Consider the following 14,420-nt stretch of genomic DNA (forward strand, 5'->3'; position numbering starts at 1 on the left):
GTTAAACTATTTCTCATTTCTAATGCAACTATATTCCCTGTTTTGTTTTCACTTTTTAAATTTTTTTTAAAAATTATGAAATATTCAACTATATATAGAATTAGGTTTTTTTGTTAAGGACCCAGCATGGTGATTGATCATATGGGGTAGAAATCACAATTAAAAGACCTGTGTTTTGTTGTTTGTTCTCAATTCTGTTGTCACTGAATAACCTTAAGAAATAATATTAGATAAAATCTGTTCATGTATAGCTTACAAATATTTGGATATTTCCACAAATATATGAAAAATACTATAAGCTATTTAGAAACAAAATGGGGTGGTTATAGTCAAAATGAGCTCACCTTGAATATTGTGCAAACTTTTTTTCCTTCCTCAGAAACTCAAAGATGGGAAAATTACAATAAAGGAGTTCTTTATACTTCTTCAGGTCCACATTTTGATACAGAAACCCCGACAGAGCAATCTCCCAGCCAAAGTAAGTGCAGTTTCTTGGCAAAATAGTTATCTCAGTTAAAATGTATTATACTTGTTTATTAAAGTGCATCAAAACCATTGTTTATTCAAAAATAGAAAAAGAATCTAAGGAAGAATATTTGCTTGCAGAAAGTTTTTCTATAGTAGGTATATTGTGGTTAGCATAAAAATTGTTTTTTTGGGGGGCACCTGGGTGGTTCATTCAGCTAATGTCTGACTCGATCTCAGCTCAGGTCTTGATCTCAGGGTTATGAGTTCAAGCTCTGTGTTGGGGCTTCAGCATGGAGCCTACTTAAAAACAAAAAAAATTGATTTTTTTTTTTGTAATATCATAGACTTTGATAAGATGAAATTCTATTTTTTTTCTCATTCCTTGCCATGTATTTTGTCTCTGATACTTTTTCCTGAGCATATGCTTTTTCCCACTATATAAAAATCCAAATATAGCAGAAGTTTTTAATAAACATTTTTCAAAATCAAAATTGTTAGATTATACAAATATTTGAATTGTACAATCAACAAACTCATTTTAAAAGAAGAAAAATTTGTCACTTAATAGGAATATGTTTTTCTCTTAAGTCTGTCAAACATTTACAAAAATTAGTTATGCCCTAGGCCACAAATATTAACAAATTGAAAAAAATGGAGTTTGTTTTTTTTTTTTTAAGATTTTATTTATTTATTTGACAGAGAGAGGCAGTGAGAGAGGGAACACAAGCAGTGGGAGTGGGAGAGGGAGAAGCAGGCTTCCCGCGGAGCAGGGAGCCCGATGCGGGGCTCGATCCCAGGACCCTGGGACCATGACCTGAGCCGAAGGCAGATGCTTAACGACTGAGCCACCCAGGCGCCCCGAAAAAAATGGAGATTTTATGGACAACATCATTTGATCTTAATCCAATAAAATTAGAACTAATGAAAGGACTATAACATTCTTAGCTTCTTGGAAATTGAAAAATACACTTGTACATAACTCTGAGCTCAGAGAGGAAATCAAGACTGTTAAGAAAGCAAAGGAGAATATTTAATACCAAACATATGGGACATAGAGCAAAAATTATACTTTGCAGGAAATTAAAAGCCTTAGATAACATTGTTATTATAGAAGAGAATCTAAAAATAAAAGAATTTTTAATGCTCACTTTAAGAAATTGGAAAATGAGAGGCGCCTGGGTGCCTCAGTCAGTTAAGCGTCTGCCTTCGGCTCAGGTTATGATCCAAGAGTCCTGGGATCGAGCCCCGCGCTGGGTTCCCTGCTCAACGGGAGGCCTGCTTCTCCCTCTCCCACTCCCCCTGCTTGTGTTCCCTCTCTTGCTGTCTCTCTCTCTGTCAAATAAATAAATAAAATCTTTGAAAAAAAAAAGAAATTGGAAAATGAATAATAAAATAAAATCCATTAAAAAAGCAAGAAGGCAGAATTAATGTAAGTAAATGGTAAAGCTAATGGGACAGGAAACAAAAATTAGTAGACAGAATAGCAAATCCAAAATCTGGTACTTTGAAAAGACAATAAAATAAGAAAAGCCTTAAGAGCCTAAGTAAGAAAACAGAGAAGGCTAAAATATAGATGGTTAAGAAAGAAGACATGTCCAGAGATTAAAAGAATTTTTTTAACCAAATTTTTACTACCTTATTTTACATATGCCAGAAAAATTTGAATTCAAACTGGGATAGAAGTAAGGATCAGGGCTAGAGAATGGGAGTAGAAAAGATTAATCTAGGAAACTGGTATCTTTTTTCTTTCTTCTAATGAAAGGGTTCCTGATAAGTTTGAATTTTCAGGTATTGATTTTCTTAAAACAGCACATAGCCATTTTCAAACCACTATTCAATCGCATGTGAGTGGAACATCCACTAAACATCTGTAGGAAATGGACTTTTATGTCAAAGACTTGTATTCGGATTCCAACTTGTAGCTTACTGGGTATATCAATTTCATAGAATAATCAAATTTTTCTTTGTAGAACTTTAAAATAAGCACTCTGAAACTTCAAACAGTTCTTAAACATGGTTTTGTCTTCAAGCTACCAGTTTTGAGGGACTGATTTTCTTTTTTTTCCAGTTTACTATAAACACACCACCTACTCCAGAAGACCTGATGTTAAGTCAGTATGTTTACCGACCCAAGATACAGATTTATAGAGAAGATTGTGAGACTCTTCGCCAAAAAATTGAAGAGTATGGAAGTTTTTATTTTTTGTGTGTGTTTTGTTGGATGGGTGGATAATCTGTGTGGTAAAGTTCTAATTAGAATAACATGGGCATAGGAAAAAGTTCATGGCATTAATTGGCAGTGTGATATGGTATGTGGAAAAGAATCAGGTTTGTAGGCAGACAGATTGAAGCTCAGTCCTGGGTACAGCACTAGCTCAGTGACTTTGTGTAAGACATTTAACCTTCATTTCAACATCCATCAATTAGGGATAATAATACCTACTCAGCAGGTAGATATGAGCAGTAAAAATAGTGTATATAAAATGTTTTCATGTCATTCATAGCAAAAAGTATGTCATACACTCAGTAAACAGTTATTAGGTTATGATATCATAAACTGATTGCAAAAGAACATCTTCAAAAGAAGATAATACCCTTTAGAAATTTATATATAGTGCCTGAAATCAAGATTGTCTTTGGGTTTATAATTTTATCACATTTGCCCTTGATTTGCATGTAAGAAAGTACATGGTATTACACAGATTATTGCTCAGTGCTTTGGTATATGTGGATGCTGCATAGTAATTTACAGATTAGGTATATCTAAATTCCCTCAGGTAAATTAGATTTGTGCAAAATATATCATATTTACCTAGAACTATTCGACTAAATTTGAACCAATCTAACAAACAGAAAAGAAATAAAATAATTTTTAAATAACTATATAGTTTTTAAACTAAAAACTTAAGATGCTGTTAAATTATAATACTACAGATTTGCCTGATTCTGGTTTTTCATTCCACAACTGTATATTGAATACCTACTATGTGCCAGGCACTGTACTAGGTACTGGGGCTCATCACTGAACAAGACACAAAAGGTTTTTTTCTTCATATTGTCTAAAAGAGTTGAGTGTCTCAAGATTTGTCTTAGAATGTTTTATTTTGAATAAATAGGATCTCACATACAATGCACAGTCTGTTTAGATGTGCTCTACTGTTTGATTTTACACTTATGTTCCTGTATATAATATATTCTAACTCTGGTAGAAATTTATTTCTTATTAACAAGAGACTAATATATAATTTTACTACTTTTATAAATGCTATTGTATAAAGGTGAGTTAAGACTGGGAACTGAATTGGGAACTTTTACTTAAAATAATAGCTACAACTTCATAACAGTTATGCACTGATAGGCCTTAAGGATTCTTTAAAAGCAACATATTTTTATATTGGAACAAGTTCATTGAGATTGTGAGGGAAGTTTTTCTGATTCATAACATTTTTGAACTGTTCTACAAGCATTGAAATAATCAGGCTGACCACTGTTCTTGTGTGAATTCCCCTTTTTTTAATGTAGAAAAGAACTAGGAGGAATTAAGTTAAGTTTGCCTGTAAATCTCAGTTGATTCATTCAAGCTGACTTCTGAACCCTGTGCTAATTAATTAGCTTTTCTATATTTTAGATTAAAGCTTTCTGCATTGAACCAGGATAAACTGTTGACTGATGTAAATAGGAACCTGTGGGAAAAAATGAGACACTGCTCTGATGAGGAGGTATTTTTATCTCATTTTCTGAATGGGAATTAGTATAGACATTTTGAACCTGTTTATTGTGAAATAAGTAACTGTTACTTGATAATTAGTGATGAGTTCTTTAACTTCTCAGGTAAAATATGTTAGCAAGGTTTTTATTTAATTATACGTGAATAATCATTAAAATATATAATCTTTTCAAACCCCAAATGACCAATTAAATATATGAAATATATTTGAAGTTCATTTAGAATTTCCTCCTACTTGTTTCACTTAGATTTAGATGAGGAAAAGATTTACTTTAATTGGTTACTTAAATAGCAACTCATTTTATATGTGCTCTAATATATTAAGAGTTTTATTAACTTAGGGCCTATCATTTTCTGATTTGTAATATGAATAAATGAATTAAAGGCAAGAATTAAATTAAAATCTTTGGTTCTGTTCTTAAACTACTAAATGTGATTGAATTTGCAAATGAGACATGCCCTGCCTTAGGAATCAGTCTAGGATGGGCAAAACAGCCCATAGCAGCTGAACCAGCCTTCCCAGACCATTTGCCTTTCCTAACTCATTTGTTTTAGTACGCCCTAACCTTTGATTTTTCCTTGCAGCTGAAGGTCTTTGGAATTTACCTAAACAAAATAAAATCACGTTTTACAAAGATGACTAAAGTCTTCACTCACCAAGGAAAAGTGGCTCTCTACAGCAAACTGGTACAGTCAGCTCAGGTAATTTGAAACAGTTAACAGCATAGAAAGAAAGATCTATTAAAATTACTTTATAGTGGTTATAGAATATGAAGAATGTTTCCTAAGGAACATGGTTCATAAAGAGGTGGGGTTCAGTTTATCAAAAGTGGGAAATCTGGCATCTTGAGTAATTGTAGAATATATTTACTAATATAGGCCTATGTCCTCATCTCAAGTTTGTGATCTATTTATGTTTTTAAGTAATTCTGCACACAACATGGGGCTCAAACCCACAAGCCCGAGATCAAGAGTCGCGTGCTCTACCGACTGAGCCAGATAGGCGCCCCTGTGTGTGCATGTTTAAAGTAGCATTTCCCAAAATGATTGTACTTTGCATAAAAAAACTTTTTCCCTCGGCAAATAATTCTGAGAAATGTTACATGCCATATTCCCCCTTTGGAGAAATATAATAGCTAGCATATTAAAGTCTAAAGTCAGAAATATTTTTTTAAGTCTAAAAGGAACAAAACAGGGGCGCCTGGGTGGCTCAGTCGTTAAGCGTCTGCCTTCGGCTCAGGTCATGATCCCAGAGTCCTGGGATCGAGCCCCACATCGGGCTCCCTGCTCTGCAGGGAGCCTGCTTCTCTCTCTCCCACCTCCCCTGCTTGTGTTCCCTCTCTCGCTGTGTCTCTCTCTGTCAAATAAATAAATAAAATCCTTAAAAAAATAAAAGGAACAAAACATGCTATAGTTCTGTTCAGTGTTTCCCATATTTATTTGACCGTAGAACATTTTTTTAGGCACTCTTTTTTTGGGGGCGCCTGGGTGGCTCAGTTGGATAAACGTCTGCCTTCAGCTCAGGTGTCATGATCACGAGGTTCTGAAATTGAGCTCCAGGCAGGCTCCCTGCTCAGCGGGGATTCTGCTTCTCCCTCTCCTTCTGCTTCCCTCTCTCTCAAATAAATAAATATTTTTTAAAAAAATTATTATTTTTGGGGGGCATCTGGGTGGCTCAGTTGGTTCTTTCGCTCAGGTCCTGATCTCAGGGTCATGAGATTAAGTCCCGAGTTGCGCTCCACACTGGGTGTGGATTAAGATTCTCTCTCAGTCAGTCAGAGAGAGACAATTATCATATGATCTCATTCATATGTGGAATTTGAGAAATAAGGCAGAGGATCATACGGGAAGAGAGGAAAAATGAAACAAGAAGAAACCAGAGAGGGAGACAAACCATGAGAGACTCTTACTCTCAGGAAACAAACTGAGGGTTGCTGGAGTGGAGGCGGGGTGGGTGGGATGGAGTGGGTAGGTGATGGACATTGGGGAGGGTATGTGCTATGGTGAGCACTGTGTATTGTGTAAAACTGATGAATCTCAAACCTGTACCTCTGAAACAAATAATACATTATATGTTAATAATTAAAAAAAAAAAGATATTCTCTCTCCCTCTCTCTTTGTCATTCCCCTCCCCCCTCTAAAAATTTTTAAAAATAAAAAATCCTTTTTGCGGGGAGCACCTGGCTGGCTCAGTCAGTGGATATGAGACTCTTGCTCTTGGAGTTGTAGGTTTGAGGCCCATATTGGGTGTAGAGATTACTTAAAATCTTTAAAAAAAAAATTTTTTTTTTAAGTAACATGTATTAGCATCTTATATGACATGGAAATACTGGAATAAAGGAAAGTACAAAAAATAAGTTTATATTAATCTGTTATGTATGCTTTTTAAAAACATTTCAAGTCCAGGCTTGAAGCTTTGACCTTCATTTTAAGATTTGCCTGTTCGTGATATAGCAGTATGTCAGCAACTTTAACCACTTATAATGTTAAAATATTTTGTTTAGAAGTGTAACTTGACAATATGATATTGTGTGTTTAGAATGAGAGGGAGAAACTTCAGATAAGGATAGATGAGATGGACAACATACTTAAGAAGATTGAGAACTGTCTCACTGAGGTTGAAATAGGTAATGTATTTTGAATACTTTTCCAAAAGAAAATTTAATTTTATCTAAATACTTCCCTACAGTACAGATTGCTGGTGTCACTTATGTTGAAGCCTTGTATTAGCAACTTGAGACATTAAATTAGAGCAAAATAAAACTCCTTTCCTGTGGTCATCCGTAACACAATCAACAAGAGATGCTCAAGATAATAAATCTCTTTAGAAAGCTCTTCATAATCTAAACCATAGTCTTATTTTTTTAAATAGATGAACTTATTGTCTTCTTTGAAAATTATCTCTCCTTTCAGTTTGATCTCTCATGATCCCGCATTGTTACTATTATTGTCCTGAAATTGCTTTCTCAAAGATCACAAAATTCCACATAATCATCAAACTTGGAAGCTCTTGGTTCTTAACCATCTTGACCTCTCAGCATTTGACACTGCTGATTCTTTTCTTTCTGAACCTTTCATCTCCCTGAACCTCTGTGATACTGCACTACCCCCAACTGTTTGCTTTTTTCCTGAGTACTCCCTTTAGTCCTTCTGTTGGTCTCTCTCTAACCTCATGTGTAGGCATTTAGATTTTATCATCTAGGGGCGCCTGGGTGGCTCACTTGGTTAAGCGACTGCCTTCGGCTCAGGTCATGATCCTGGAGTCCCGGGATCGAGTCCCACATCGGGCTCCCTGCTCAGCAAGGAGTCTGCTTCTCCCTCTGACCCTCCTTTCTCTCATGCTCTCTGTCTCTCATTCTCTCTCTGTCAAATAAATAAAATCTTAAAAAAAAAAAAAAAAATTTAGATTTTATCATCTACTCATTTCTATATTCTCTCCCTTTCTTCTGCTTTCACATTTGTGTTTGTATCAGTGATTCCCAAATTCAGTTAAATTCATCATTTGTTGAACACCTACTGCATAGCTGATACTGTGCTTAGCATCAGAAAAAAAGATATAAACACAGATTTTGACCTTGAGTAGCTTATAATTATTCTGAGTAAAAGCATCTTTAGCCTGTCTCTTGAGTTCCAAACTTAACATTTCTAGCTTCCTGCTGAACCTCTATGCAAAAATGTCTTTAAGCACCGTAAACTCTGTGTGAATAAAACGAAATTTATTGTCTTCTCCCATTTCCAAAATAAAGCCTGAAAACTTGCTCTCCCTGTGATGTTTCTTATCTCTATTAAAGACATCACTATTGTTATAAACTGTAAAAAGCTAAAACTTTGTCTTTGAGTTTCTCTTATCAAGTCCTGTCATAGCTACTTCTTCAGCATCTCTTGTATTCTTTCCCATTTCCATTAAGGCTATCATTAATTCTGACGTGCTATTTCAAGTTTTCTAACTAATCTATCTACACTCTTAACTTCATTCTGTCTCCTTCCAGTCCAAGCTGCACATTGCTGCCAGATTAAATAATTATGAAGAACAGTTTTCATTATGTTCCTTTTTTGAAAAACTTGTCTTTCCATTTATAACAAAATAAAGTCCAAACACCAGAGCTTGACATTTAACATTCTCTACAATCATTTTTTTCTCCAGTCCTTTTTAGATCTTCCTTTCTTATGTGATTTACTTTTATTTTTTTTATTATGCATCCCAAATTCCAACCAAATCTTGTTATCTCTATGCAGTAGTGCCACTTGGTCTTTGCTAGTGCATTCTCCTGTTTTCTACCAAAGGAGGTAGTCATCATCTCCCTTGAGCTCCTATAGCTATTTTGTTAGTCTTTCTTATAGTAGCTATACATCTACTTGTAATTATAGTTACTTTTGCATAGTTTCTCTCCCTAACTAAATTGTAAGCTCCATGGAAGCAAGGATCAGCTTTTATTTTTCTCCATATCCCTCAGAGTTCTTAGCACTATGCTTTGTATTGAGTAAGTACCTAGGACATGTTTACTGCATTGCCTTGATAATGAGTATATGAATTCCATAATCTTAGACTGCCCTACCCCTTTGTTCATTACCTTTTTCTCTACTTCACACACAAAAAAATAGAAGCTATTAGGCCACAATTTCTAAACTTCCTATTGCCAAACAAATCAAACTTTTATATATCTATATCCATTCTTTCATCCATCCTTCTTTTCCATAAGACCAATCTTTCCACCTAAACTTTGGGTTCCATCCTCTCTTATCGTCTCAGGAATTTCATATCACTGATTTTTCCTTATCTCTTATATATTCAACCTCCCCGCCTCCTCTCTGAAGGATATATTCACCTCTCTCTTATCTTTAAGAATACCAAAACCACACTTCCCTCTCTAGGACCCACTAACAAATAGCTTTCTATTTCTTTCTCATTCCTTCATTATTCCTTGTGCAAATATGCTGAGTACCTACAATGTGCCATGTACAATGCTTAGTGCGAAGAATACTATGGTGATAAAAAGCAAAAACTTAGGGGCGCCTGAGTGATGCAGTTGGTTAAGCGTCCGACTCTTGGTTTAGGGTCAGGTTGTGATCTCAGGGTTGTGAGAGCAAGCCCCACCCACGTTGGGCTCCAGCTCAGTGTGTAGTCTGCTTAGGTTTCTCTCTCCCTCTCCCCAACTCTCCTGCTTATGTGCATGCTCACTCACGTGCACATGCTCTCTAATAAAAAAATGAATCTTCAAAAAAAAAAAACCAGAAACTTTCATGGCCTTGTGGAGAGTCTCATCTAGAAAAGAACATAAGAATTAAACACATAGGGGGGCACCTGGGTGGCTCAGCCGGTTGAGTGGCTGCCTTCGGCTCAGGTCATGATCCCAGCATCCTAGGATCGAGTCCCACATCAGGCTACTTGCTCAGCGGGGAGCCTGCTTCTCTCTATCCCTCTACTGCCCCCCCTGCTTGTGCTCTCTCTCTCTCTCTGTCAAATAAAAAAAAAAAAAAAAGAATTAAACACATAGGGGGCACCTGGGTGGCTCAGTTGGTTAAGTATCTGCCTTCAGCTCAAGTCATGATCCCAGGGTCCTGGGATGGAGCCCCGCCTTAGGCTCCCTGCTTAGCAGGAGGTCTGCTTCTCCCCGTACCTCTGTCCCTCCCCCTCACTAATGCTTTCTCTCTCTCTCTCTCAAGTAAATCTTTAGAAAAAAGAATTAAATAGTTTTACGGTAAGTGGTTACATGATAAGTGGTTCCAAAAGAGGTTACATGGTGCTGTAGTCCTGAAATAGAAATCTAACCTAGTCACGTCGGGAGGGGCTTCCCTCTGAGGAGGTGGCATTTAAGCTAAGATCTGAAGAATGAGGAAGAGTTAAAAGTGAGGAGGGGAGAGTAGACTATTTAATATGAATACACATGCAGAAGCTCTTATGGGAAAGAATATGCCAAGTACAAGGGTCTGAAATAAGGCCAATGTGGCTAGACTAGAGAGAGCATAAGAGAGAACATGATCTGAGATAAAGCTGGAGATGTCAGCTTTAGAGGCCTGGCCAAGGAGGGCCTCTTAAGGAGTTTTGACTTATAAAATAATTTTATATAAAGAATTAAAGAGAAAATACAAAATATTGTTAAGAATTAAAAAGAACAGGGATGCCTGGGTGGCTCAGTCAGTTAAGCATCTGCCTTCAGCTCAGGTCATGATCCCAGGGTCCTGGGATCGAGTCCCACATCGGGCTCCTTGCTCAGCGGGGAGCCTGTTTCTCCCTTTACCTGCTGCTCCCCAGTCCTTGTGCTCTCTCTTGCTCTCTCTGACAAATAAATAAATAAAATCTTAAAAAAAAAAAAAAGGAGAAGAAGAATTAAAAAGAACAGGAGCTCCTGGGTGGTTCAGTCAGTTAAGCAGCTGCCTTCAGCTCCGGTCATGACCCCAGGGTCCTGGGATCAAGCCCCACATCAGGCTCCCTGCTTAGCAAGGAGTCTGCTTCTCCCTCTCCCTCTGCTGCTCCCCTGCTTGTGCTCTCTCTTCTCTCTCTCTGTCAAATAAATAAATAAAATCTTTTTAAAAAATTATGTTTTTGAGGAAACAATCTAAACTTGTTTTGGATGTAGGAAGGAAAGGGATTTTAAGGATGAGGTTTTAAGATTTCAAAAACAAAATTTTAAAATGTGCATGCATGCATTTGTATATGTGTATCTGTTCCTGCGTCTTGTCCATGGGATTGCCTCCCAATAACTTTGATGTATGCAAATTATATATAAACACTTTCTACCTCAAGTGGCCCCTGAGAAGTTGCTGTTGGAGATCATTGCCATATGGCTCAAAGTGCACTTGTCTGCCACTAGAAGCAAGTCTTTGTATGAAATTATAATTATAGTTCAGTGCTTTATTGGTGAGGAAAATGGGGAATAATGAGTGTTTGTGAAATATTGTTAACACTTCATTTTGGGACCATCTTTTTTTCTCATCTCTGGTTATTTTTTACTGAGTTATCCTAATGCACATTGCCTCCTTAGAAACTAAGAATTTGGAGGATGAAGAGAAAGACAGTCCTATGGAAGAATGGGATTCTGAAATGAGAGCTGCAGAGAAAGGTAACTGAAGGGGTGCCTAGGTGGCTTAGTTGTTTGAGCATCTGACTCTTGATTTTGGCTCAAGTCTTGATCTGTGTCGTAAGATCGAGCCCTGCATCAGGCTCTGCTCAGTGTGAAGTCTCCTTGTCCGTCTCCCTCTGCTCCTTCTCTCTCTGTCTCTCTTTCTCTCTCTCGCTCTCTCAAATAAATAAATAAACAAAATATTTTAAAAAGAAAAAAAAAGGTAACTGAATTAATTAAGGAGATAAATGGGGGAAAAATCTATTCTTTATTTAGGTGAGATTAAGTGATACAGAATTTTCAATAGAACAAATGATTTTTGTGGCAACATTTTAATGTGTCTGTTCTGATAAATTTGTTTTGTTTTTCTTTCCAAAGAACTGGAACAGCTGAAAACTGAAGAAGAAAAGCTCCAAAGGTCAGCCTTCATTTGGAGTGTTAGAAAATAGGCTAACTTTACAGGCCTAAATGACTTCCTACCTCCAAAAACTGAGGAGATTAGGCACATGAGTATTGACTTAAGACTGACTCAGGGCTTCTGCTCCACCTTGAACTTGACCCATCCTAGTTGACAACATTTTCTAAGCACTTACTGTTTACAGGGTGTTAATCCAAGGTAGTATTTCTCGAGCTTGAATAATATCAGTATCCTTTTGAAGAAAATAAACCTAGCATTAAGCTGTTTTTATATTGTACTTTCATATTATACTTAAGTAAGTATAAAATGAGGTATATTTTTCTTATTGTCATGGGTCTTATTTAACTATAAGACTAAAATGAATCAAATATAAATAATGACAAACCAATAAAATTCCAACTGACAACATTAATTTGACAGGTGATAATGTTTGGCTAAAATTAAATTGATGCTAGTAAAATGACTAACAAGGCATAAGTTCTATTTAGCTCTAATAAACTAAACAAAACCAAACGTAGGCATCAAAATTATGGCATGTCTCAGTTTTAGGGTGGGCATTCTTATGATCTACATTATGTTTATATTTTATCATCAAAACAAAAAATAAATTTTAATAATAATCTTAAAGAATATTCAAACCTTCAAGGATACCTTCATGGATCCTAATTTTGAGAACCATTTATTTAAGCCTTTCCTAATTAGACCCACATTTCTAGATTAATGCTTATTGAAAGGGAAGAAAGAAAGAAAGAAACCTAAAAAAACAAAAATGGATGCCATTCACTTCAGTGGGGAGCTATCTAGCATGTGACTTCTTGTCGTAAACCTTTATTTTAATGGAGTCCAAATTCTCTGACAGCAGCCTTATCTTGCTATGAATACCTACTTTGATTTGCAGAAATCTTTTAGAACTGGAAGTACAGAAAGAACAGACCCTTGCTCAAATAGACTTCGTACAAAAACAAACAGATAAAACTGAAGAGCTACTGGATCAGTTGAGGTAAGGAAAAGTAGGTGTCATTAGTTTGTGTTTTACCCTGTGCCTTTGTGGTCGTCTAAACCTCTTACAGCAGTTGACATGTGTTTATGATGTGTATCGCTGTTTTAAGCTATAGTACAATACATTCTCAAAAAGAGTCAGTGTACCCAGCATCAAGCTGAAGGTATATGAGGTAGGAAAGCTATATGTTAAAATATTTAACACCTTATATTGCCTAAACTTGGCTTTCTCTGATACACAATTCAAAATTGAGTCAATTCTTTTTTTTTAAAGCATGTTTGTACATTCACAGTATTTGAATCAAAATATTGATTGTCCCCCAAACCAGTAGAAAAACTTCAGCAGCTGTTGCTGATACTGTTTGCATGGTATCAGAAGTTAACTCTCTTCTTTTACCTCAGAAAAAAATTCTTTGTCTCTCTTTCATTCTCTCCAGCTTGTCTGAGTGGGAAGTCATAGAGTGGAGTGATGATCAAGCTGTGTTCACCTTTCTTTATGACACAATAGAACTTACCATCACCTTTGGAGAGACAGTAGGTGAGTAGCAAAAGTAAGATAATTCCTCTGCAGGAAAATGTATGGCTAAACTCACTAGAGTCCATTCTTTATTTTAATACAATAATAACTATTGACAGGGGAGCCTGGGTGGCTCAGTCGGTTAAGCGGCTGCCTTCGGCTCCGGTCATGATCTCAGGGTCCTGGGATCGAGCCCCGCATCGGGCTCCCTGCTCGGCGGGAAGCCTGCTTCTCCCTCTCGCACTCCCCCTGCTTGTGTTCCCTCTCTCGCTGTCTCTCTCTCTCTGTCAAATAAATAAATAAAATCTTTAAAAAATAAATAAATAAAAATAAAAAAATAATAACTATTGACATAATGAAAGCACTGCTGAAAATCTTAGAAGAGTTGATCACTTTAATTGTGATAATAGAATTATGCAAATTATATAAAAATTCAATGGGGCACCTGGGTGGCTCAGTCGTTAAGCATCTGCCTTCGGCTCGGGTCATGATCCCAGGGTCCTGGGATCAAGCCCCGCATCGGGCTCCCTGCTCCGCGGGAAGCCTGCTTCTCCCTCTCCCACTCCCCCTGCTTGTGTTCCCTCTCTTGCTGTGTCTCTTTGTCAAATAAATAAAATCTTCAAAAATAAATAAAAATTCAACTAGTGAAATTTGACCTTTGTTGAATTACATTAGATGATAGAAATTTTATGTATCCAAATAATGGATCAACATGCTATTTGCATCTATTTATTCTGAGTTCCTTTTCTCCATCTGTGTTTTGTGATAGAGGATTTACTCTAATGGCTGATGACTCTTAACTTTTTTTTGTACTTAAGTTAACCTGAAAAAATTGGAAGTTCTGTGTGTATTGGTAGGCTTATCAAAGTAGGTAGAATCACTGTATGGTGGCTGGACAGAGTTCTAGCTGTTTTGTTGAGAGTCTCCTGTCAGTGTCTAGGTCTTTTCTCTGAAACAGTTTCAACATGGCCAAACAAACTTCACAGTCTCCCAGCCTCCACAGAGGATTCTCCTTAAAAGTTCCTTTTTTCGGGCACCTGGGTGGCTCAGTTGGTTAAGCGACTGCCTTCGGCTCAGGTCATGATCCTGGAGTCCCTGGATCGAGTCCCGCATCGGGCTCCCTGCTCGGCAGGGAGTCTGCTTCTCCCTCTCCCACTCCCCGTTTGTGTTCCCTCTTTCGCTGTGTCTTTCTCTGTCAAATAAATAAATAAAATCTTAAAAAAAAAAAAA

At 36.7% G+C, this 14,420-nt stretch overlaps 1 protein-coding gene across 1 annotated transcript in view; it reads left to right on the top strand.

The window, feature by feature from the left end:
* The window catches only part of KNL1 (kinetochore scaffold 1), a 35,250-nt gene that overhangs the window by 13,330 nt on the left and 7,500 nt on the right, over positions 1–14,420 (top strand). The window contains exons 8-16 of the mRNA XM_081830906.1: positions 380–478; positions 2,537–2,652; positions 4,097–4,187; positions 4,781–4,897; positions 6,735–6,822; positions 11,179–11,256; positions 11,635–11,674; positions 12,573–12,674; positions 13,111–13,211. Coding sequence (XP_081687032.1) covers positions 380–478; positions 2,537–2,652; positions 4,097–4,187; positions 4,781–4,897; positions 6,735–6,822; positions 11,179–11,256; positions 11,635–11,674; positions 12,573–12,674; positions 13,111–13,211 — 832 coding nt within the window. The remainder of the gene's footprint in view (positions 1–379; positions 479–2,536; positions 2,653–4,096; positions 4,188–4,780; positions 4,898–6,734; positions 6,823–11,178; positions 11,257–11,634; positions 11,675–12,572; positions 12,675–13,110; positions 13,212–14,420) is intronic.

Source organism: Leptonychotes weddellii, chromosome 9, assembly GCF_054177405.1.
Source record: "Leptonychotes weddellii isolate Sample4059 chromosome 9, ASM5417740v2, whole genome shotgun sequence".
Classification (NCBI taxonomy): Eukaryota; Metazoa; Chordata; class Mammalia; order Carnivora; family Phocidae; genus Leptonychotes; species Leptonychotes weddellii.